Source organism: Coturnix japonica, chromosome 5, assembly GCF_054131305.1.
Source record: "Coturnix japonica strain WE chromosome 5, WE-NBRP24, whole genome shotgun sequence".
In the NCBI taxonomy this organism is placed as follows: domain Eukaryota; kingdom Metazoa; phylum Chordata; class Aves; order Galliformes; family Phasianidae; genus Coturnix; species Coturnix japonica.
In genome coordinates, this window is record NC_140667.1 from 43,541,354 (window position 1) to 43,565,115 (window position 23,762).

At 38.2% G+C, this 23,762-nt stretch overlaps 1 protein-coding gene across 6 annotated transcripts in view; it reads left to right on the forward strand.

The window, feature by feature from the left end:
• The first annotated feature begins 6,730 nt into the window (after nt 1-6,730).
• Nucleotides 6,731-23,762, forward strand: part of PPP4R4 (protein phosphatase 4 regulatory subunit 4) — a 59,836-nt gene continuing 42,804 nt past the window's right edge. For all 6 annotated transcript variants that reach the window (XM_015865362.3, XM_015865363.3, XM_015865364.3 and 3 more), the window contains exons 1-2: nt 6,731-7,158; nt 7,699-7,772. In XM_015865362.3, the coding sequence (XP_015720848.2) occupies nt 7,042-7,158; nt 7,699-7,772 (191 nt within the window). In that variant the 5' untranslated portion in view covers nt 6,731-7,041. The remainder of the gene's footprint in view (nt 7,159-7,698; nt 7,773-23,762) is intronic.

A 23,762-nucleotide genomic window follows, 5' to 3' on the forward strand; every position in this document is an offset into this window, starting at 1 on the left:
CCATGCCCCTTATATGTTTGTAAGACTCATATTTGTGCAAACATATTTGATTATTTTATCAGTAATATCTAAATGATGTAATCCAACTATGTCTGAGGGTTCAAGAGAGGCTTGATGTCTTTATTACTTAACTGACAACAGATCATCCTGTCTATCCCAACTGTAAGCTTACAGTTTTGTAGATGAGTAGCCCAGAGATCATGGATTATTCTCATTGGATATTACATGTTTTGTGAATAATGTTTTGATGCTTTGTAAAATATACAAGGCTTCTCCTAGAGTAGGTCAAGCCGGAGATGTTTTCCTCCAGTACATTTAATTCTGGGATCAGTGATAGGGTAGCCAAATTCAGGGCTAGGTACAGCTGAATCTGCATCTGAGCAACTGATGTAGGTTTTCAGTGAGTAACCAAATCTGTAATGACTTAGTGTATTTATTATTTTTCTCTTTCTCTTGCAGGAAGATCAGTAGTTAAGCAGGTACTGGGATCAGTGTATGCTTAACTACTGACCTTTTTAGCCACTACAGCTAATAGAAGAATGTCACCGTATCATGATTTATATGGGTAATGACCTTATGGCACATTTTGCGTGACAGACATGTAGCCTCCGGTCTGTGGGGTAATTGAGTTCTCTTGTGACTTGCAGGCTGTAGAATTGGCTCTTCTGTCTTTGCTGGAATGTCAGATGAGGCTGTTGGCAGGGTCTTGGGGTGGGAACATAAAATCTTGGTTTCCTTGCACTCAAGGCCTTTGCTTCTGTATTTAAAAGTTCTAAAATATCATTTTAGAGCTGACAAGATCCATTAAGACCATAAAAATAATAGCTCTGAGAGAGAGACTGCGAACTGGGGGAGAATTTTATGTTGGATTTTTCTTTCTGTATTCTACAGCATTCTGAAACCTTTTTCCTATGTCTCTCCAACGTATTTATTTGAAAGCAAATAGTCCTTTGCCAGCATCGCTGTTTTTTATTGGTGTTTTCTTTTTATTTTCCTCTCTCTCTCTGTGCTTTTAACTTTGCAGATGATTTGCTTATTTACCTGAAGTATTTTTGGTATAGAAAGAACACTTTGCCAAAGACATAGTGCTTTTTCTTCAACCGATGGACTCAGAAAAACAGGACAAGATAATCTGCAGGCATGAGTTTTAGGAGCACTGGCACATTTAACAGTACTTACAATAGCAAACACTTTTTCAAGTACAGATATCAAGGTGAAGATTTTTCTGAGTGACTAAAGAATAGCAGGGGAGCCTTTGTTTAAGATGAGCTAAACATTTGCAGTTGTTGCAAGTACAGTTAGATGCAATAGGTACTTGAGAATGTATTTTGGAGGAAAGAGTAATAAAGGAAGTAATGAAGATAAGGAATGAAATAACATTCTGTATTGCTTAACAAAGTGGAAATGTGAAATTTGGCTGTTTTACTTCACATCTTATTTTTGAGGGAGGAAAGAAAGGAGGTAGGATAAATGGTTGTCTGGACAGAAAAATATAGTTCATCTAATATATCGGGACATGGTCAAAATATTTTTATATGAAAAATGGTTAATGAGAATTGGTAGATGAGAATTTTGAGATGGAAAGAATAAGCTGAAGAGAGAATGAAATGTGCTTGAAGGAGCACACTGGCGTGTAGATTGATAGATTGATCTATTCGATGTAGGGAGCTTACTTGAGGAGTTCCTTAAATCTTGGGGACTAATCTTATTTCATTAATAACTTTGATACAATATTAAATTTGCTGATGTCACAAGGTTACTAATACAGAAGGGAATTAAGTTATCTGCTTGATTGAAAGGACTTGGAGGACCAGAATAATGGGATGGTTTTATTCCTGTGAAGTGCAGCACCATTCAGCTAAGGCTCATACTCAGAATTTAGACTATTAAGGCAAGAGTTAATTAGTTTTAGATGATTGTGGACAAAAATGACTTTGTGTATTAACTGATTACAAGATAACTATGACTACCAATGTGGTATGTTTGCTAAACTAATTCCTGTGCATCCCTTCAGAAAAGGTATGATATCTCTGAGATTTCACTGTGTACCACTAGATATTGTTCTGGTCACTGTTATTCTGGAAAGGTGAAGTAAAACTGCAGCAGATGCAGAGAGGGCTGTCAGGGTGACAAGGTGAATGGAGAGCCTACGCTAGTGGTGATATCTGAGCGCTCACTTTAACCTAGGATTTGTGTAGGTATGAATACAGTCTTTAATTTCCAGGAAAGAATGAATGAATTAAAGTACAGGACAACACTGGCACAAAAAGAAATTTAGTAAACTGGCCAACAGTAATTTTAGGTAGGAGATCTGAAGTTTCTATGGCAACTAGTGAGTAAAGATTACTCAAAGACAAAAAGTTGTTAGTTTTAATATAAGATTTGACATATTTATGGCAGATCTTTTTCATGGTTGTCATAGCAAGGAGCTAGACTCACTGGCTTTCTTTGTTAGGAGTATAACGATGCCCATCTGGCTCTGAGGTATGGCAACTGATGTTGCTTCACCGTGTCCACAAAAGCAAACTCCTTCCCTTCCTGAATTGGGGCGCATGTATCCTTCCTGCCTATGGGGAAGTGTTGGGGCTAGCAACACTAAGCTCCAGCCCCTGTACCATGCCCGGTATCACTGGATCCATATTACAATGTATTCCAGAGGTGTACTCATATTCACTGAGATGTTTTTCAGTTCCCTGCTCACTGAAAAGGGTTGAGAAAATTCCTGATAGAAGGTTGTATAGAAGAACTCCCTACTGAGGAGCTGATGTCATTGGGATTTTTAACGTTATTATTCCTACTTCTAAAATGTAAATAAATTCTGCTTTATGTGTATGAATAATTAGTAAAGCTGGGGAAACAAAGCAACAACAACTACAAAAACCCTATTCTTTTTTTAAAATACAAATAAACTTCAACATTATTTTATTGGAGGGCACTACGTTATTGGAGAGAGTAGGAGAGGCCACTTTACAGGTGATGACAATACAATGAGTACTTTTCAGTGTTTTCCCTTATACCCCTTTTAATTACATCGCTGTTACAATGATTTGACCAAAGTAGCAAATGAACAATCAGAGTTTTTCTGCAAATGGCAATAGGAAAATGAAGCAACAGTTTCTTAGCAACGAAGTGGAAAATATGCTAAATAATATATATATATTTATATATTTCCTGCTGAGGCTTTGTATGCTATGTTCCAAGCGTTGTTCTAAAGCAGACACAGAGATTAGATGGGAACCTGCTTTGGCAGGGGGGTTGGACTCAATGATCTCTGGAGGTCCCTTCCAACCCCTACAATTCTGTGATTCTGTGAATGTTGTTACACGTTTGCCTAGACTTGGAGGTTATCTGATAAACAGCTATTTGTGTGGACATTCTTACCTGGAGTAAGAATGGAATAAGATACATCTCTTTGCAAGGCCAAGGCAGTAGATTAAATGTTAAAGCTGCATTTTTGAAGGGTTTGGTGAAAATAAACCAATAAAATATCCCAAAACATTCCAGTCATAGGTTGCTTATTTGAAAATGGTGAACTGCAGCTGATGCAGCTCTGGCTGTCACTTGTTGCTGGTGAACAGGTTGAATCAAACTTCTGCACGCTCAGTTTACGTGCTGAGTTGAACTGTGCATAGTCTACGTAGTGTACTGTATGAATGGGCATTAATATTTTCTGGAATGTTAAATTAACAGGAAAAAAAAAGGGGGGGGGGGGGGGGGGGGGGGGAGGGCAGAAGTGAAAAAATGAGACATTTAATTTAATTTTGAGACATTTAATTTAATTTTGACCTTTAAGGAAATTCTTCATTTCAAAAGGAAGTATTCAGCTAAAAGCATAATGTAAATTAGAAATATATAAAGAAAAAAGCCCAAAACATTAAGCCAAAAAAACCCTGGAGTGCTTACACTGTCTGAAAGCATTTACTGGAATGTCCTTTTGCACCCTCCAAACCAGTTATTTTATATTCCAGCTGACACAGGCATTGCAATACATGTTGAGACTTTGTGAACTTTTGATTTCTCTGTGAATAATTCAGTTTATAGGTTAATTCTTAGGAAGGCGTAACAAGTAAATCAAAGGATCATAGCCTTTTCAAAGCCATTTCTAGACAGCGGGCACCTGATGCTGGGCAGCAAAGAGCTGTGTACCTGTGCAGTACAGCAAATCCCCTCACCCAGAGTCCATGGGCTGAGTGTGCTGGTAGAAAAGTCGTCCTCTCCATCTTCTATTTTTTCATTTATGATTCATACTGCATTCATAGATTATTTCTTTAGAACTTGTGAATAACATTATTTTGCTCCTTCCACTAGGTATGCATGTCATTTTTCCTGGGTGCTCTGCAGTTTTCTCCATCAATGAAGGATTATTCAAAATCAGCCCTGTTTTGACTTTCGCAAGATTACACAGCTCCTGTGCTAAAATGGGGGTTCCAATTCACTCTGGATTTCACAGAAGCATTATGAAATAGCTCTTCATGCCATTGTAATAGCTGTGACAAGGTTGAGATTGAAGCTGGAAGTAGAGCTTTATTTGCAAGAAGAGAGTACTGGAAAAGTGAAGTGCTGAAAGCAGCAACAGTGTAAGGGAAATCATGTGACTTTCATCACAGACAAGAATGACAGACCAATTGGGAAGGGTATGTCTGCAGATTAACTGCTGGGGGGATCCACTTATATATGTGTGGTTTTGGAACAAAATGTGCAAGCATTTTTGCTTTCTGTCTGTCAGATGAGTGCATCAAAAGGGAATAAGTTTGAATTCAGGCGAGTTAATACCTCCTGTGATGCTCCTTCTGGACTGGTATTTAATGAACAAAAAAACTTCTTTTAGTTTGCTTCTGCTTTTTGCATTTTCAAGTTGTTATAAAATTCTACCACAGAAATATTTCATGTATCTACTGACCTTAAAATTTACCTGAGTTGTGCCTGCACAGCATGGCCTGGGCTGAATCATAAGTACTGATTTTTAAAGGCATTAAGGGAGTTGTATGCATCTTTATATATATAATATATAAAAAAATATATAATATTTTATATATTTAAAATATATAAATATATTTCATATATATGTATATATATATAATTATATATATAATATAATATATAAAAATAAAAATTATTATGTATGTATAATTTTATATATATATTATTTTTATATAATTATATATATATATAAGGTGTGTGTGTGTGTATATATATATATATATATATATATATATATAAACAGCCTGTTATTTTGTGGCTTGTAAAATTAATACAGAATATAATATGAAAAAACATCCTAGTTGCAAATGTTAACAAATTTCATTCTTTAAGACTGACTTTTCCAGTATCTGACTGGAAGACTGCAATAAGTTTCTAATTTGAAGAGCACAAAAGGAAACTTCTTTGGTCTCTTAAGACCTTTAAGATTCATAAGAGCCAATTGCAAGGTGAAATAACCAGAAATGAGTTGTGAAAGAGCTTTTAAAAGGGTTTTCTTGATTGAGATTTGAAGATGTTGGATGTCTCCAGAGCCAGGACTCAGAGAACATTTTATAAAGCTCTTCCTGCCTGGTCACTTTTCCTATTTACAAAGGAGATTTTAAAACAGTATCTCGTTGTGCCTCATCACCATTCTTGAAACCAGGGACTGTCTGGGCTTTCTGTTACATAACAGAACATTATTTATTTGTACTTTGGATCAGGGTTTGGTCTGGTTTTGTTTTACTATTCCAGTGGTTTAAATGAGCGTGGGGTTTGGCATATAAAGCACACAGAGAAATAACGCACTGTGTTCATTTCTTACTGAATAAAAGCTGAGATACTGATTATAAAATCAAAGTTTATCAAATTCTCAGCAATAGGCTGTATAGCATTACCAATTTATGGAATTACCAGAAACTCCCTGGCTACTTGAATGCTCGGCACTGTTGTGGATTCCCATCCTGTCCACTCCCAAAAGTGCTGTCATACCGAATTCTTCAGAAAGAGAATGTTCTCCATGTTATTTGTCCATCCTTAAAAGGGCAAAAATTGGCTTTTTCATTTTTTAAGTACTGTCCTCGTACATCCAGTGTACTCTGTATAAATTCTACAGACTCAGAAAGAGTCCCTGTGCCAGAGGGGAGGTAAAGGGCAGTAAGGAGGAAGAACACGTGTGAGTGATGCACTCGCTAGAGGATCGCTAATCACTGCCAAGTTTGTCGGTTATCTTACTGAAATTGAGTTTTTAAAGCGTTAATCGGGAGAGGAACCTGCTTTGGACTTTTCACTAAATTCACAACGTTTCCAGCTTCGTTCTAGGTTTGCTTCGAAATAGTTTGGAGAGTTGGGGGGAGGGTACGGCTCAGGTGCTACCAATCACCGGGCCGGAAGGGAAGGAGATGCTTCGGACGGCACCGCAGGGTCGGAAACACCCAGGGAGACTGTAGGGACCATGGAGAGGTCTGCGTGGTCACAGCCGCGCCGGGGAACGCGGGCAGAGGAGCCGCGAGGGGGCGGATCGGATCTCGCCGCTCTCGGAGCCGTTCGGTCCCGCGTTGCCCCGGCGACCGGCTCGTGGTGCTGGGGCGGCCCGGTTGCGGAGGCTGCCGGTGTGCGGGGCTGCCCCGGCTCTGCCCGCAGCTCTCGCCCCCGCTCTGCCCGCGGCGCCGTGCGCTACGTCCGCCTCGGGGGCTGCGCTGCCGGAGCGGGACGGAGGCGGGGAGCATCACTGCGCCACGGCCACCGACCGTCCCTCCCCCTGGGGCGGGGGGGCGGCACCCGGGCTGCGCGGCGAGGCTGCTCCGCTCCGTGCCCCGGCGGCGAGCGGTGGTACCCGCAGCCCGGCACTGAGCGGCGAGGAGGGGAAAGTTGGCTCCTAATACCCTCACCGGAGGGTTACCGGGAGGGGCACATCCCGCTCCCTGCTCGGTCGGGAAAGCGGCCGTACAAAGTTTGGCGGCCGTGCCGCAGTGTGCCGGGCTCCCGGTGGCGGTAGGCACGGAGGGGGCGTTGCGCGGTGCCGGCAGCGCTATGTGAGCTGCGGGCGGAGCGGCGGCTGCCGGGGGCTGCGGCGCGTCCATGCGCCCCATACCCTGCTCCAGAGACATGGATTTTGGGCAGAGCAATCTGTTCGGGTACATAGAAGACCTGCAGGAACTAACTATTATAGAGCGGCCGGTGCGCAGGAGCCTGAAGGTATGTGCTCGGAAATAGAACGATGCTTTGCAATCCGTGTGTGATTGTTGCTGGTTGCGTTTGTAGGCAGCTGTCCGGATGGGTGGTCTGTTTTACTGCGCCGGGGTATCAGAGATTGTTTTCAGTCATTTTGGAGTAAAGCATATTGAACTCTAGGTTTCTAATATTCTCATCATGAGACTGCTATGCTGGGGGGAAAATAAATAAATAAATAAAAAGAAAGAAAACCAACAAAAAAGAAACTAAAACAAAAAACAGACTTACTTTGGCTTTTAGGTTAATGTACATGTGACTGATTTTATACTTTCTTTCAAGTGTTGAATAGCGATAGTGTCTGACATGGGGCTGTGCTTCAGTTCCAGTCCCTTTCCCCCAGTGAGGGATCAGTGGGACTGAATTTGAGATGTTGGCTCAGGGATAGTGTTGAGAACACTCCTGGAGCATCCCTGGGTGTGGGGAAGAGGGGATTGGTAAAAGAGGATTAAAATAAGGCAGTGGCAAGGCATTGTTAACTCATAATCTCTATTTCACACTCGATAGACACCAGAAGAAATAGAACGATTGACAGTTGATGAAGAACTCAATGACATTGAAAGGGCTCTTTACCTGCTCAGGTATTTCCTCCAGCATTACTGTGAAACATTACTTACCTTTGTGTTTACATATGGCTTTTTTAGTGCTGTTATTCTTCATTCTCTTCATTTTCTGTCTTGTAGTAGTTGTTGTCTCTTACTTTCTGCTATGCTGGATGTCTAAGTAAGGTAAAGACAGATACCGTAGTTGTGCTTTTTAAAGTTGCAGAGCCTATGATGCCTGTGTAGGTGTACCAACATTTTTGTTTCTAATATGGCTTTCACCAACATTGAGTTGTACTTCATCTTCTTTACCCCAGCAGATGGTTTTGTAAAAACCTCGAGTGTTAACATTAGTAATGCCCTTTATTCAATGCCTTCATATTCACTGTGAAGTATGAGTGGTTACACATGCTGATAACAGAGCTACTTCAATACATCTCAGCTTTCAGAAGAGAAGACTTGAGAGATTAGTTTTGTAGTCCTTATACAGTACTGTGGAAGATGCTCTGTTAATGCTTCCCTGTGACTTTTCATTGTACCACCCTCTTCACGTTCTTTAAAGAATTTTGCTTGTAGTTACTGGACAACTTAAATGCTGATATTCTAAAAAACAGATCACTTTCAGCAATTGTGTGTCATCTCTGAGATTACAAATGCTCTGAGGGATTTTGATTTGAGTATTTGTTTTTGCACAATACATAGTAATTGGAGAACCAGCTGCAGCTCCCTCTCAGTTTGCTTATTTTGCTGTTCTAAGTGTTCTTCTGGTCTATTACTGCCCTCAGTGTTTAGAGTACATAATCCCGATGCCTTAGTTTTCCCTTTCTGGGATGTGTGGCATTATTTTTAGGTAAGCACTTTTGCCTACTGGTATTACTCTTAGTAGTGAGTTTCTTTTGATGCTAAATTTTATTAAATACTGATTTAGAATCTTTTGTGTTGGAAATAGTTCCTGTAGTCAAAATAATCTGAAAGCAATCTGTTGACTCTAGGGAAATTCAGAGAAGGCATTTTGTATGCGGTGCATATCATTGGAGAAAATCACATCAATTTCATTTTGTACCTCACAGTAATCAGCTGGGCTGGCTTCCACCCACTCCCCTTATCAGCTCCCCTTCCTGTAGCCTCAAATTTCTTTCTTCTTTTTTTATTTTTTATTTTTTTCTCTTTTCTCAATAAAAATGATGTTTCAAGCAGTATGTCATTACTGGATCATTGCCTTGTTAAAGGGTGAAAGGTTCTACGTCATATCTTTCATGTTACTAATTACTTTTGAACTTGGCCTTGAATTTCTCTTGGTATCTTCATCTGCTTTCTCTCTACATGAACAGCTGTTTTGGAGAAATAATATTCATTTCCTTGTGCTGAAATGTTCATTATTTTTGCCTCTTCATAAACCTTTGTACTGAAAGGTGGCTTCATCTCTGCTTGCTAAGCTTTCTGTAAAGCAATCACTTGCTGTGATTGTTCAGGTATGTTAATACACTAATCCAGGGGAAGCTTTTGCTCGATGCTGCTCTCCTTGCACCAAGTAGGATATCAGCAGAGTTGAAAAGCTGCTTGCAACACAAATGGTATCCTTTATGTAATGCACAGAGGTATATATTTTTGGCTTGTCTGCTGTTTTTCATCTATTATAACACAATATCCCTGACTGTTCCTGTTGGACAGCAATGTAAACTTAGACTTTTTGTGTCTCATTTTCTCATGCAGATGTATTATTTGACTTCCTTAAGGTTATCCATTTAATAATAATAATAATAATAATAATAATAATAATAATAATAATAAAGGAATAACAGTAATTAAAAGTATATATCTTACCTTCAGTATCTACAAATAGTACTGAAATGCTTAATGTTGTGTCACATTGTTTTTTATATTGACACTTGTATACATTGAATCTTCTTGTATACTTGAATCATCTAGTAGAATTTCATTTTACTGAGGGAGTTATATTCATAGTAGTGTTGCTTGTACACATTCAGCACAATGGAGTTGAGTAATACTTAGTGAAGCCTTTGTGTGATCCAGCAAAGCTGATGTTTAGTAATTAATTTCTGAGCAAATACAATAAGAACCCTCATTTTGTAATGGTTTTCATTCTAAACAAACAAACAAATCAGTCACTTTCTTCACATTTTCTGGCCTTCTTTCCCTCCTGAACCTACCTCCACCCTCTTCTCACCACCCTGAAACTCAGATCCTCTGGTCTGCTTACATACAGAGCTATTGTGTTTTTAGTAGAAACTCCTTCCCCTCAGCACCCCCTCTAGATTTCTGCTTCCAAAGCCTGAACAGTGTAGTCTGAATACAGATGCACTAACATCCTATTTGGAGAGAAGTCTTTTGCTCTCTGAGGTTTTAGTACCTGAATAGCATGTATGTATTTCTTCTTATTATTCTTTTATTATTATGTGTGTACATACGGCTCCTGGTACTGAGAGATTTCTTTCCCAGCTCTCCTACCAGTCTCATCAGTTTACTCTTTTTTCATCTCTTGTATTACTTCTCATTTGGCAGTAATACCACAAGGTTTCTGACATGCTTTTATATTTTTTAATGTCATTCTCCATAAAGCTATTTGTTTTGTCTGGGCAACACATATTCATATCCATCTCGTAATCTTTCTTTCATTTCTAAATGTCATCTATCTGTATCTAGCCACAGTGTCTTGCCATATACTTCATTGATTTCTGTTGTCTTCTAATTATATAAATCATAGAATGGCTTAGGATGGAGGGGACCTTAAAAATCATCTACTTCCAACCTCCCTCCCGTGGGCATGGTTGCCAATACATGTCTATTCATGTACTTAGTACACAGTGAGCATATTGACATATTAACGCCGTTTGAAACATCACTTTCAAAGGGATGTGGTTTCTTTTTAATTGGCTTTCTGTTGTTACACATTGTAGTTTGACTTTGTATTCTCAGGTACTGGTTGCAATTCTGATCATTCTAACAAGTTTGCTATACAATGTATATCATTTTTATTTTATATATATATATAAATTTATATATAATGTATTTTATTGTTGGAATGTGAGCAGCTTTCTTTTCTGCTATATTAGTTTTCGTCTCCAGATAGCAGTGTAATGAGGTAGGTTGACAAGATGATCAAGATAGAACTGATCGATTTTAGTCAGAATAGTCTTCAGCAAATGAGCTCCTTGATTTGCCTCATCAGAACTGTTCAGAAACTGTTTTGCGGGTGAAATGAAAGGCTCAGTGGCTCCCTCGGTGGCCAGAGTTGTTTCAACATGATGAAAGCATGCGTGAATGGTAGCTTTAGATTCATGTTGCTCAGAGTACTCAATTTTGATTAGATAATATTCTTCAATTAGACTGATCAAGTTCTATCTTGGTACGAATGTGCTGGAAAATCGGACTGTCAGTTGTAATCTCAATTAATGTTAATATTCTGGTTGAGAAACAGGGCTTCTTTAGACCAGGTTGTCAGGAAAAGTTATGAACTGTTGTTGAAATCTAATGGATTTCGGTGCACCACAGAAGGAAAAGCATCTCAGCATCTGGGGTTTAGGTTTCAGAGCTTTAACCTGAATGCCTTGTGTTTTCTGGTGGGTCTAAGTGGAATTACCTAGAGGTTGTATTCTGAATGTGTTTTCGATATTGCTGGCCCTAGAGAAGGACCAGGAGAACAGAATAGCAATGTATATCTCATCTGTATCAGTGTCAAGATGATCACTTATCGTAGAAGACCACCAGCAGATTAAGACTGCTGAAATGACTGAATGCTTTAACTCCTTGGCTTTTCAGGACATCATGACCTCTGTCAGGAGAGTGACCAGCAGTGAAGCAGCTTGGGGACAGCAATTTTTGCCTGTGGTCTTTATTTCCATGATTTCTGATATTTAATTGGAATACTTACTTTTTGCTGTCTTACTAGAACTCACCCTTTTGTGGCAAAAAGCCAATAGCAAACTATGTATTCTTTGTCTGATGCAACCTGGTTTGGATACAGGGATGTTTACTAGAACACGTTCAGTACAGCGTCTTGTTTTGAGAAGGCTTTTCTGATAGGCTTCCCTGGGGGGTTTTACATTGTTTTGTGCTTTGTGTTATTCTGTATTCAGCCACTTTGGGTTAATTTGTGCCTGTTTAGTGTTAAAGCTTCTAGGCCCTGACATTTCTGTTGTACTCAAAATACCAAGGTAATAGTGAGTTAACAAGGTGGAAGACTGAATTATTCACTCTTATGGGAACACACTGTACTTTGTTTTTTGGAGTGGTTCTGTCAGGTTAGAAAGAAACTCAACGCCTCCCCAAAACATTTAGTATGGATTTTGAAGACAGAAGAGATCTAGATTAGAAAGAATTCAGTGTTTATAAACCTAGCACGTATCTATAACAATAATTAGTGTGCCTTATTGTAGCCATCTTTGATTAGCAAGAGTATACTCAAATTCTGAATGTCTCTTTATGCAGTATGTGTTGTTAAATGTGAGCATCAAAGCCACCAGCTGCTACTTCAAGGATCGTTACTGTTTTTTTTCAGTCTTTGTGATATTAATTTCTCAGATTTTTTTTTTTTCCTCTGTAGATGCAAGAAACTCACCTTTTGAGTTAAACATTGTGTAATGTAACAGATTATAAACATTATCTAAAATAAACTGATTATTCATCTTATGTATTTATGGTCTTGGTGCCTAGGTAGGATGCTAAAGGATCCAGCTGTCACATCAAATGTGTTAGAAAATAATACTTTCGGCTATTACTTTACACCGTAAATGATATCATAAAAAATACTACTTTAGTTTTATTAAATTATGCCCAAGATAATAATGTCTGTTTTTAATTAAAATTTATGTTATGTAAAGGTTGCATTCACTTAACTGGATGGATAAATTGATTGCATGACCTTGTCTCTCTTATAGATAAATGCATACAAAATAGATCTTTTTGCTTCCTCAAAGTGAGAGATATACCTGTATTTTTTTGGAAACAATACAAAGTCACATGCTTTTATTAAAGTATAGACTTGTGAAAATACTTCTGTTGGTCATATTTGCTGATTTGAAATGACAGCCAAGGAACCAGTGGTAAACATACAAAGCATAGGTTAATACAGTGCTCTGAGAAACCTCAGAACACAATGAAGAGAGAAAAATGACTGCCCAGCTATTCAAGCTAGTAGGAGGGGGAGCATGGGTGGAGAGGAAGTCACGGCTGACAGATCACTTTCCCATCAAAAGGAGAACAGATTTAAATCATTTTGAGATTAGTTGAACTAATCTCAAAATTACGCTCAAGGGTCTTTGGTACAAGTTGGAATGGTTGGAGAGTATAGAATATCAGCTGCAGAGTATTTAATAACCCCTTTGACATTGAGGTAGACCTCCAGAAGTCTACAGGAGAGCTGCAATACGTTGGGGGCAGTGGTAGCCCTTCCTTATATGTTGATGCATTCTCTTTTGGAGGTGCTAATTCAGTTTGTTTCTGGGCATCTTTGGGCATAACTTAATAAGGAGAAACTTGGTAGCTGTGTATTAGTGCTTTTTCATAGTAAACACAGTTGAAAGAACTGGGGGGGGGTGCTTCAACATCTAAAAACTGTTCTATTGACCTCAGAAAACCTCACTGTTCTCCCTAGAAAAGATCTGGAATATCCAGCAAGGTATTTACAGTGCTTGTTTGTTTGTACATGAGGAACACTGTGCAAGAGTAACATGTTGCTCAGCAGGAGACTGAGTTTGTTTTGTTTTTGTCTAGATAGGCATGATCACTTAATAAATAACTTTATAACAGCTGCACAATTCATTTTGAAATGGCACAATGAATGTACAAGTATAACCATTCTCTTTTGTATTACCTTTCTTAGAAAGCCCCAACTGTTCATAACAACATTGTGTACTTGTATCTGATGATGCATCCAGTAGAAATGACAGTAGGATGTAGATAGGTGAAATACAATGTTTTGTGTTGGAATACACAAAATGCAGGCTCCTCAAAGAGTAGGTCCATATATCCATTTCTGTAAGTCTGAAAACACTTTCACAAGATGGTACCCCATAATGTAATGACTGTAATAGGCAGTGACTGAAACTAGTAATTAGGAGATTTTATTGCCATCTTCTGTTGTTTTGAGGACTACTTTTGGCACTGGGAGCCCCCTGCATGCTATGGCATGATGCTTCCATGGCCCTGCACTCTGACTTAACTCCAGTTTCTGCTGGCAGACAGAAGCAGCATTTAACACTGGTCCAGGAATTCTTCCCCTGAGACTTGTATGTTTCAGTTTTGAGAGTGTCAGAATAGTTGCACGTGCTGTTAGTGGTAGGGGTCTGGGACCTAACAAATGCTTGTCTTCTGTGTGAGTACTTTGAGACTCTTCTGAGTAACGATACTTGGTGCTGATATATTGCTTCATGTGTTTTTAAATACAGAGCTCTTGGAGATGCTTCCTAATTTCCACAAACTAAGGTGGAATGCACTCCATTATGCATTGGTTCACATTTCCATAGTTCATAAAGGGGAGCTTGCTTTACTGAGGTGAAATTCTGGTTGTAACTTAAGGGCTTCAGGAACTAGGACTACAGGCTTGAGTCTGTGCCTCAGCTGATATGTTGTGACAGGAATAATTGGGAATGCAAGAAGAAATAGTTCCATCAAGATTTAAAATTAATCCTGCTATCTGGGGTATACTTGTATAACTATTTAGCTATTTTTAGAGTTTTGTCTTTGTTCCACCAGTTGCTGGATGAAATGTCAATAATGTGGTAAGGTTATACTGATTCTATCAAGCCTCAGAGCCTGAAGCTTTATTTTTCAAAAGATAAACCAGGATTATTTCATCATTTAAGCAGAGATTTTTACACTGGGATAAGCATGATGGGAATGTAGATAGTTCTTGAGACTGAGGAATTCAAGGAAATCTCCTGTCATCCTTTAGAATTTCTAATGCTTTGGGAAGGGATGTATTATTTTATTTTTCAGGGCAACTTTCTGTGTAAGAAAACTTCTCTTCAGGTCTTGAATACAAACTGAAGAGAAATTTGGAAGCAATTTCTACAGTATTGACCAAGTCTGGAATAGAACATAATGGCTGAAGAACCAGCTGTCTAAATTATATACAGTTACAGGATTCTGTGCCTTAATATGAAGGTTTCTTCAGATTCTGACACTGAATGGCCCCGTGCTGTGTTGGAAGTGGCATCTCTAGCCAAAGCCAGAGATGTAGCCTCAAGGAGAGGTGTTCAAATATAGGCTAGCAATTCATAAGTAGCAAGAATTATTTAACTGGAATGTGATGGTGATATTCATGCTGTGTAAGTTAACATGACAGGCATTCTTTTGCCTTGTTTTCCTTCACCTTGCATAAATATCTTCCAAGATACAGCTTGTGTACAGATCTTGGCAGACTGAACAATAACAGTGTCCTTCACAGTCTTTGGAAATAAGAGCCTTCCAAACTCTGTTTCTCAATCTGTTTAAACTAGTTTTACATGGCTGTCACGTTCACCGCAGTTTCTGAAGTTGCTCCTCACTCCCTAACCTTGCTGGTTCATGGAGGCACTTCCTGAAATAACATTTCCCATTGAATGTGCACTCCCTATAGCTACCAGTTGAATGCCATTGTCTATGGAAGAAAGATGGCTTTCTGCTTTAAGTCATAATAAAACAGAATGAGAAAAGAGACAAAGAACCACTTGGAAACTTCTGTTAGATCTCTTAGGAACATCTATCTGAGGCCAGCCTTATTGCTGATACTTTTTATATGAAAGCAAGATACCAGGTATTTCATATCAATCTTACTGTTTGAATGGACTCTTGATACAGGTATTTGTATTTAAATTCTAAACTTTTAGTTTCTTTTGCATTCAAATCAATGTTTCTGTATGTTTCTTTTTGCAGAGTTTAATGTTAAGGAACAAAGCAATCAGGCAGTGGTTATGTTCCCCAGTATCACAATAGTGCTTGTTTCAGGAGCAGCTTTCTTCGTTCCATGCTGTTGTGTGTCTGTAGGCTCTGTGAATGTGCAACTCTAATTTGCAGATGAGCTGAGTCATTCCTTGTCAGTTGTGTCAATTCACAGGAGGACTGAGTGTGGAATTGCTGTGCTATTTGGAACCTGTTGACTGCAGTTGAAAATATCCATTCACCCCGTATATACTAGAGGGTTTTTAGACACTTGTCACTTTAGTAACACATTTTGTGGACAAGCAGCATTTCTTAGTCATTGTATATCTTCGAAATTACATACCTTTTTTTGTTTACAAAAATCACGTTAAAGTGTGATTTTTAGTTCCAGTGTTTTTCTCTGTAATTTCTGTTTTGTTTATATTCTTCCATTGCTTTACTGTAGCATAACAAACTTACATTCAGACTTTGTATCAGCTGGGATAAATTAACTGATAGGAATAGAACTGCAATGTGATAATGTTGTGTGTGTGAATCCAGGCTGAATGCAAAAACTGGGGGTACTGCTCTCATGGACTTTATTTAATTGGAGGGACTAGGAAGGTGTTTGTGGCACATCAGATGTTTGTAAAAAGCTTACATATTCTTTAAGTTTATATAAATAAATGTTCCCAATGAGTAGTAATAATGTATAATGAAAGATTGCAACCACAGTCTTACATATTTCTAACGAGGAAAAAAGATGTTTTATCCATCCTACTTGTCCTTATCCTTTTTTCAATAATCATCCAGTTTAATCACATTCTTCTGGCTTTGCAAATGGAACAATGCAGGATTTTCTGTGACAGTCCAGGAGGATGAGAAAGCCTTAGAAATTTGAGTCCACATCTTGAAGTAAAAAAAGTGAATTAATTTTGGTCAGTATCAGTTCTGTCCTCCCTTCTCTCTTACCTACAGAAAACTCTTGTTGAACAATGAAGACAACACTGGAGCCATCTGTTTAGTCTGAGATAAAATGGTAATTCCTCAAAGCTGCTGTATAACTGTTTTGGCAATTGGATCGGAGCAGGAAGTGGGATTCAAGCTGGGTCAGAGTGTTGATAACTCCACTGACACAGAGCTGCAAAGTAGGAGTCTCATTGCACTCAGTAATACCACTACAATTTGCTTGCAAGGGGTCATGCCCCCTGAATGGGGTGCTTTACTCTTTGCTTGTACTGCATGAAAAGTACAGCTGACCAATTTGTGGGGTGACTTTCTGAAGTAGGATATGCTTTTCTGAAAGTGCAGGGTGATGTCTGTTACGGTGTCCTTGCATGTCAGATGGATATGAAACTGCTGAAATTTAAGACATCAGAGGAAAGGCTTGGTTAGGAATAGTAATACATACTCTAAGAAAAACACTAACCATGTTTTTGCTCTGAGTATGAACTGTATTGTCTCTGATAGAGTAAGTATATGTAGAAGAGAAATGTCAAGAGCTTTTACTTCAATATGCATGTCTACATGGTAGTATTACTTATATTGTTTTGCAGGCCTGAAGATTAAAAAAAATGCTGGCTTTAGAGGGAGAAGCAGAAAAGATGCAGTTTTCACTGCTGAAATTGTAACTGAGCTTATTGAGGAGGAGGATTTATGTCCATATTAAATAGCAAAACATGAGTCATTGCCTCATTGCTGTTTGCACCAAAACGCTTCTGTTACAGTTAATCTCCTTTATGTAATTTCATTTAAAAGTTCAAGAAGAGAGAACCTATTTTTTCTGCCATTTTGGGAGCTAGACATTGTTTAGAATACATTTTTCAGGTCAAGGTTTATTTTTTCTCTTGCCTCTTATAACTGCATCAAGTCGTCAAGGAGGAAAGCAATAACTACAAATTAACCTCCTCATTTAGTATAGTTATTAACCCAAGAGTACATATATTTCTTCTTATTTTAATTACTCTGTAAAGCCAACTGCAGGTGCATTTTAAGGGTTGCTTATAAATTCTGAACCTCACATGCCTGTTGTATTATACGCAGATAAATTACTTGTGCTGTGAGTTTGTTATAAAAGATTGGATGCATACCAGCATGGAAAATAAACAGGAGGGGAGACCTGACTTTTATACATCATCTGATGATGACAGGACAAGGAGGAATGGTTTTAAACTAAAAGAGAGCACATTTGGATTAGATTTTAAGAGGAAGTTTTTTACTTAGAGGGCAGTGAGGCACTGGCACAGCTGCCCAGAGGAGCCATGGATGCCCCATCTCTGGTGGCACTCAGGGCCAAGTTGGGTGGGCCACGGGGCAGCCTGATTTGGTAGGGGGGCAACCAGCCCACAGCAGCAGGTTGGGACTGAGTGGGCTTTCAGGTCCTTTCCAGCCCAAGCCATTCTGTGATTCTGTGCTTTCAGTTTGATCACTGGAACTGTCCCACCTATTTGAAAGCAATGTTATAGAGAAATTTATTATTATTATTATTCCATTGCTCTTTTTTTTTTTTTTTTTTTTTTTTTTTTTTTTTTTGGAGCCCAACACACAGAAAACTGATTTCTGCCCTCTTCCCCCTTCTCTCCTCCCCAGTGCCATTTCTTCCTTTGCAATTTCATGCATCTTATTTTTCTTTTTCTTTGCCGTCATCCAATCAAAGGAGGAAAAACTGTATTGTATCAGTGGTTGCTTTTTACTGTAATTTTTCTTTTCTGTGTTACTTTTACAGCCATAGGAGGATACTGATGATGGCATAGTAAATAGATATGCTAGGCATTCTGGTGGTTAAAGCTGATATACTGTGAAGGATCTTTGCAGTTCAGTATATTTTAAATGTATTGAAAGGGAAATATATTCTTTTCTTCAGAGATGATTCTGAACTAATTTTAGTAAATGTGGGTGGAATTACTGGAAAATGCTTTATTTATTCATTCCATTGCAGAATGTCAAACACTTTTTGGGATAATTGTACCATTAGAAATAATTTAAAATATGATTCTGTGAAGGGGGAAGAATAGTCTAACAGGGGTCTATTTAAAATCATTGTAGTGGTTTTGAAGGTAGAGAACATTATTAAGACAGGCCTGGGATTATAATTACCAAAACCTGCTTGGGTAGAGAGAAGGATTCTGATGCTGTGCTCTTAATGATTTTTAATAAGAATGTAGAAGAAGATGAATTATCTGTGTATATATAAGACATAGTTTATTTTACTGTTTGAAATTATTCAATGCTAATGGCATGGAAATATGCAGGTCCTGTAATTGCTTCAGTTTGTTCAACGTGTTTCCTGGGTTATCTGCTTTGGTTATCTTTGCAGTCCAAGCTGTATGCCATCAGTGGAAGAAATCCTTTATATTTCTAAGAGATGCAACTCTTGACTCTTCTTTCATTTTAAGTAAGAAGATGAATTTTGCCCCACTTTCCTAAGTGAACATGAATCAAGAAAGCCACTTCTTTGTTTGACTGAATGTGAATCAGTAACAGCTTAAATTGAAGTGATTTTTAGGTATTTGCACATTACTCTTGGAAGTTACGTTTGATCTGTGGTTGCTGCTGATGGATGAGGAGACAGTGCTGCAGTTAGCTGTTTGACTTTGCATTGCTTGTGTACATAGCTGCTTTACTCTAGAATAGACATCCAATACTATTTGAAAGCATTTGAATAATTCTGTATTCAACATTTTAAAAATATCTCTTCTTGTCTCTTTCATTTTCTCTTGGTTCAGTTTACTGTGCCATTTCAGAAGTAGACAGTCGACTTGCATACAAAGTATGTTTCATGTACAATTTGTCTAAGTTAAAGCGTCTGATGTATCAACTTAGTTTGTTATTCTGGGCTATTCTTATTCTGCTTTTTAATGAAGCAACACAGATGAACAGACCAGTAGTGTTAGCTTTCGTAACCTGTGATATGCTTTTCATAATAGGGTGGTGATGGAATTAGTATAATGTAGTCAGATTTTAAATGAAGTTCAAAGAGACTTACAGTAAGGAATGAGGTGAAGGGAAGTGATATCTTCTGTTAGATCAGTCACTACAGTGTTTGTACATATAAATATTTATGACAAGATTCTCATCTACTTCCACAAGTGTCAGATTAGAGCTGCTATGAAAAAACAGTGTAGAAGTGATAAAATATGAAATGTGTTATGTTCAGGAAGAATGAGTATACATGATAAGCAGACACACAGTGATAAAAGTGGGAGCTTTTGGATCTGATGTGTATGATGCCCCACAGTAAAATGACTCATAAGTTGAAGAAGACTCTAAGTTGACTTCAGTACTTGGTAGGTCATTTGAGGCATTTATTTCTTCCATGCCATGCATATACAGCTATATCTATGGGTGATACAGTGAGTAGGACTGGAGGGATGCATATTTGGATAATGTACTAAGATCAGATTCATTTCTTCTTCTTTTGTTTATTTTCATATATGTAGATTTTATTCATATTTGCTCTAAAATTATGCTGGGCACATAGTTATTAAGTAGAAGACTGAGAAGGTGATTTTGGAAAATATATATATATATTTAATTGTATTTTTTAATATAAAAGGGTTATGATGCCAGTTGTAATGAGATGGTCATACTGGGATAGTACTAAGACTTCTGATTTAACTTAAAATGAACATTGGTTAAATGTTATATTTTCAGATTCATCTCACTTTCGGCAAATCTATAGAAATAGTATAATAATAATAATAATAATAATAATAATAATAGGAGTTTCTTCTCTATTAGATTTGGCCATAAGGTGGGAGTGGTTGATGGGCACAGCTTCTTGATGCTCCTTTGGACACTTAACAGTGTTGGGCTTAGTTCAGTCTGGTTTATCTCTTACTACTAGAATCTTGAATATTACCCTAGTTTTCATGAATGTGAAGGCTGGTGTACACAGATGTTAAAATGCCTTATTATCTACAGAAAAAGGCTACTTGTTTCCAGAACGATTTATATTAGTTCTGTTAGGTTGTTACGTGGCTTGTAGGGAGAGAGAGGTAACTCTCCCACTCTGCTCTGCCCTTGTGAGGCCCCATCTGGAATGCAGCACAAAGAAAATGTGGAGTTGTTAGAGTGGATCCGAAGGAGGGCCATGATGATGAGAGAATGTCTTCTATGAAGAAAGGTAGAGGGAATTGGGCTTGTTCACACTGTAGAAGACTCCAGGGAGACTTCATTGTGACTTTCTACTACTTAAAGGGAGCTTATAAACAGGAGGGAGACCAACTTTTTACATGAATACATAGTGATAGGACAATGGGGGATGACTTTAAACCAGAAGAGAGGATGTTTGGGTTAGATGTTAGGAAGAGAATCTTTACTCAGGACAGTGAGGCAGTGGCACAGGATGCCCAGAGAAACTGTGGATGCCCCATTCCTGGAGGTGTTCAAGACTAGGCTGGATGGGACCTTGGGCAGCCTGACCTGGTGGGGGGCAGCCAGCCCACAGCAAGGGGATTAGAAGAAGATGACATTTAAGGTCCCTCTCAACCTTGCCTGTTCTATGATATTCTTAAAGATCAGATATATCCCAAATATCTTCACATTTCCAGTGATCAGATAAAGCTTTTGCTTTGTCACAACATGATAGAGAATAATATACAGGTTTTCTTACAGCACTTATGTTGTCTATAAAACTTCTCTTATGTAATCTCAAAGCTGTTAATATTTCCACAACTAATTCTTCTAAACCTTTGTTCAGCTGAGGCTATTAAAGGGAGTTATTTTAACAAAATGACAAATCCTTTCCTGGAACTAAATCTGCTTGTTATACGCTTAAATATGTCAAATAGATGTTTAGACACTCATATAATTTATGCTTACAGAAGTATGCTTAAAACATAAGTGTAGATAGCATGAAATAAGAGGAAAATTACTGCATTTCAGATATGCCTTGGAGCAGTGTTTGGAAAGGACTGCATTTTTCAAGAAAATGAAAGATCATATTTTATCCAAGAAGGATTCATCTTGAAATACAATTATATTTGAATATTTGTAATTTCAGGACATTTTTCTAGTTCTCAGGATTAGGAGATATGGTTTAGGGGTTTCCTGTAGGTATGGTAAAGGGAGGACGGTTGGACTAGATGATCTTAGAGGTCCTTTCCAACCTTGTGATTCTATGATTCTATAATTAACCTACCAATGGTAAAATCTTCTATATAAAAATCCTTGCAATAAATGCAAAGAAGATTCTCTAAGAAAGTCTTATGGGCCGAGCACCTTTTATATTACTGACAAACATTCATCAGGATTTCTAGTTTGCCTTGACAACCACTGTACTGGAGAACAGAAATCCTGGAAATACAATTGCTATTGAAGGATTTTGAAAAGGGCAAAATCATGTCAGATGCTGAGCTTTTATATGAGGAGGAGGTTATCTATGAATCAATCACAGCATAGAGATGGGGACCTCTGTAAGTCATCTGTTTGAACGGCTTGCTCAATGCAGTCCCAGCTTCCCAATTGAATCTAATTTATTGTTATATAAAGTTGCTGAGAACTTTGTCTGGATGAGTTTTTGAATGTCTCCAAGTACTCTTCAACCTCTAGGCATCCTATTTCAATGTCTGATAATGCTTCTTGTGCATTTTTTGTCGTTGGTTTCTAAATTTTACTATATGAGGCAAAGAAATTTTGTAGTAGTAATCCATATCAGGTTGAGTTACAAAAATAACAACACAGAATTACTAGGTACGTAAATTCTGCGAGTGAAATCTAAGGCACTGAATTTATATTTTTGAAGTCATCTACAGTATGTAAATTTTGTAAATACTAAGAATAAGATTTTGAAATGTGTTTTGTTATTCGAATGCCTCACTCATCAAAGTAGGTAAACTTTTTTTTTTCTTTTCCCCTAGGGAATGTGGATTTGGACCAACACAGCTTCTTGGAATTTTGCACTGAAAATGATGTCATTGTGCTGAGTTAGCATGCTATTCCCATGCAGTTATGCATCAGAATTTCTAGGTTTGTGAAACTAAATTACGCAAAGCACAGATTTCAGTGCTTAATTCAATGCTATTTAGCAAATCATTTTTGCTGAACTACAAAGCAACAGTACTGAACAAAATCTGTACTTCAGTCCTGTCTACAATGCTCTGTTCTGCTCCTGTCAGTGCGTTTTTTGCAGGCCAGAGCCAGCAAAGGAGCAAGATGAAAATCCTTCTTCTTTTCCAACTCGCTTGCAGTAACATTCTCCTGAGGATTGTTCAGTGGCTAATTTGGGTTCATGCTGTAGAAGGAGCTGTAGTCTTCCTTTACCTTTCCAGATACAAGTATTTCTAATTGAGTATCTGCAAACTCTTTATTTATTTATTCTCATTTTGCAGAATCAGCTTTTAGAATTAAGTTCATGTTGAACTTTTGAAGCCTTTATTTTAAGTACCTACTTGAAAGACAAGAAATCTTATTGTTGGCTGGGATTTAGTCTGAAAATTTGCTTGTATGGTTGGAAACAGGCATCCTGCATGTGGTTGTAGAGTCAGTAGAAACATAGGCTGTTTCTCTGTGACTGGAAGAGAGCTCCTGGGGAGCTCAAGCCTGGGTGAAATTATTGTCATGACCTCAGGGTCTGAACATATCTAAGGGTAGAATCCATTGTATGCCCTGGCAAATCATTCCAGTGTTTAAAGAACTCTGATGTTAAGGACCTTTTTATTCATATACACATTTTTATTAAGGTTGAAGTGGAATTTTCTGTATTTCAGTGCACATTGCCTTTCGTCCTGTTACTAGGCATCAAGAACAATAATAAATGCTGTAAACTCTTAATCATTATAGTGGTCCTTCACTGGACTGGTCTGTCTATGAGATTTAGAGCAATTATCTGGTTGATGATGTTCTTTCATCCAGGATGCTGTCAACCTTCTTTGCCACAAGTGTAGTTACTGGCTCCTGGTAAATGTGGAATCCGTCAGATGTCTGGGTCCTGCCTGGGACCTGGCCTGTGCACGGAGTTGTTCCTACATAGCTGCAGGACTTAGAGAGTATTTCCCAATGTTGAGCTTTGTGAGATCCTTGTTGGTCCATTTCTCCAGGGTACTAGGCACTTTTCCTGTCTTTCTATGATTTGCATACTAAGTGGGGGTGCATTAAATGGCATCATCCAGGTAATTACTGAAAATGTTAGCCTCTAGTATGTATCCCCCGGATAAGCCTCTAGCAACT